A 540-nucleotide genomic window follows, 5' to 3' on the forward strand; every position below is an offset into this window, starting at 1 on the left:
CGACGATGACCGTCGACACGCCCTACTCAGATTGGTGTGTCCCGCACCGTTGTGTCTTTTCAGCCGTCCCGACACCTTTTCGGCCGAAAACCCACCCATTCAACATGTCGAATCGGTGGGCAGTCGGCCAAAGGCTGTCAGCAAAAGAAATCACTCTGATTGGCTGTTCAGCTAGCGAATCAGTGCATGAGAAGCGAAACCGAAGTGAGGGACCCAAACAAACCATTAAGAAGTCAAATCTGAGATTTCATTTAACTCCAGCTCTCGACACAGGTTCGGGAAAGTCCCATGAGCTCTTCGTTGTAGAGTGAAAATGGAACGCACACTAGGGTGACCAGACGTCCTCGTTTTCCGGGGACAGTCCCCGTTTGTATTGGCCTGTCCCCGGTTGAAACTGTCCCCGTTTTTTTAATATACGTTAAAAACACATAGCAAGGTGAAATAAAACGTTTCATGTCAGGAAACACTGGGTAAACAGACTGTGGTCAAGCCAGCCCCCACTTCGGAAAACACAGTCAAGCCAGCCCGTTGTATTGCGGT

The 540-nt window shown here is 49.8% G+C and overlaps 1 protein-coding gene across 1 annotated transcript in view; it reads right to left on the reverse strand.

The window, feature by feature from the left end:
* Positions 1–474: 474 nt before the first annotated feature.
* LOC104943502 (AT-rich interactive domain-containing protein 3A-like) overlaps positions 475–540 on the reverse strand; it is a gene marked incomplete at both ends in the record, with an annotated part of 34,499 nt that continues 34,433 nt past the window's right edge. The window contains one exon of the mRNA XM_010768942.1: positions 475–479. Coding sequence (XP_010767244.1) covers positions 475–479 — 5 coding nt within the window. The remainder of the gene's footprint in view (positions 480–540) is intronic.

Source organism: Notothenia coriiceps, unplaced genomic scaffold (genome assembly GCF_000735185.1).
Source record: "Notothenia coriiceps isolate Sejong01 unplaced genomic scaffold, NC01 NC01_scaffold00006120, whole genome shotgun sequence".
In the NCBI taxonomy this organism is placed as follows: domain Eukaryota; kingdom Metazoa; phylum Chordata; class Actinopteri; order Perciformes; family Nototheniidae; genus Notothenia; species Notothenia coriiceps.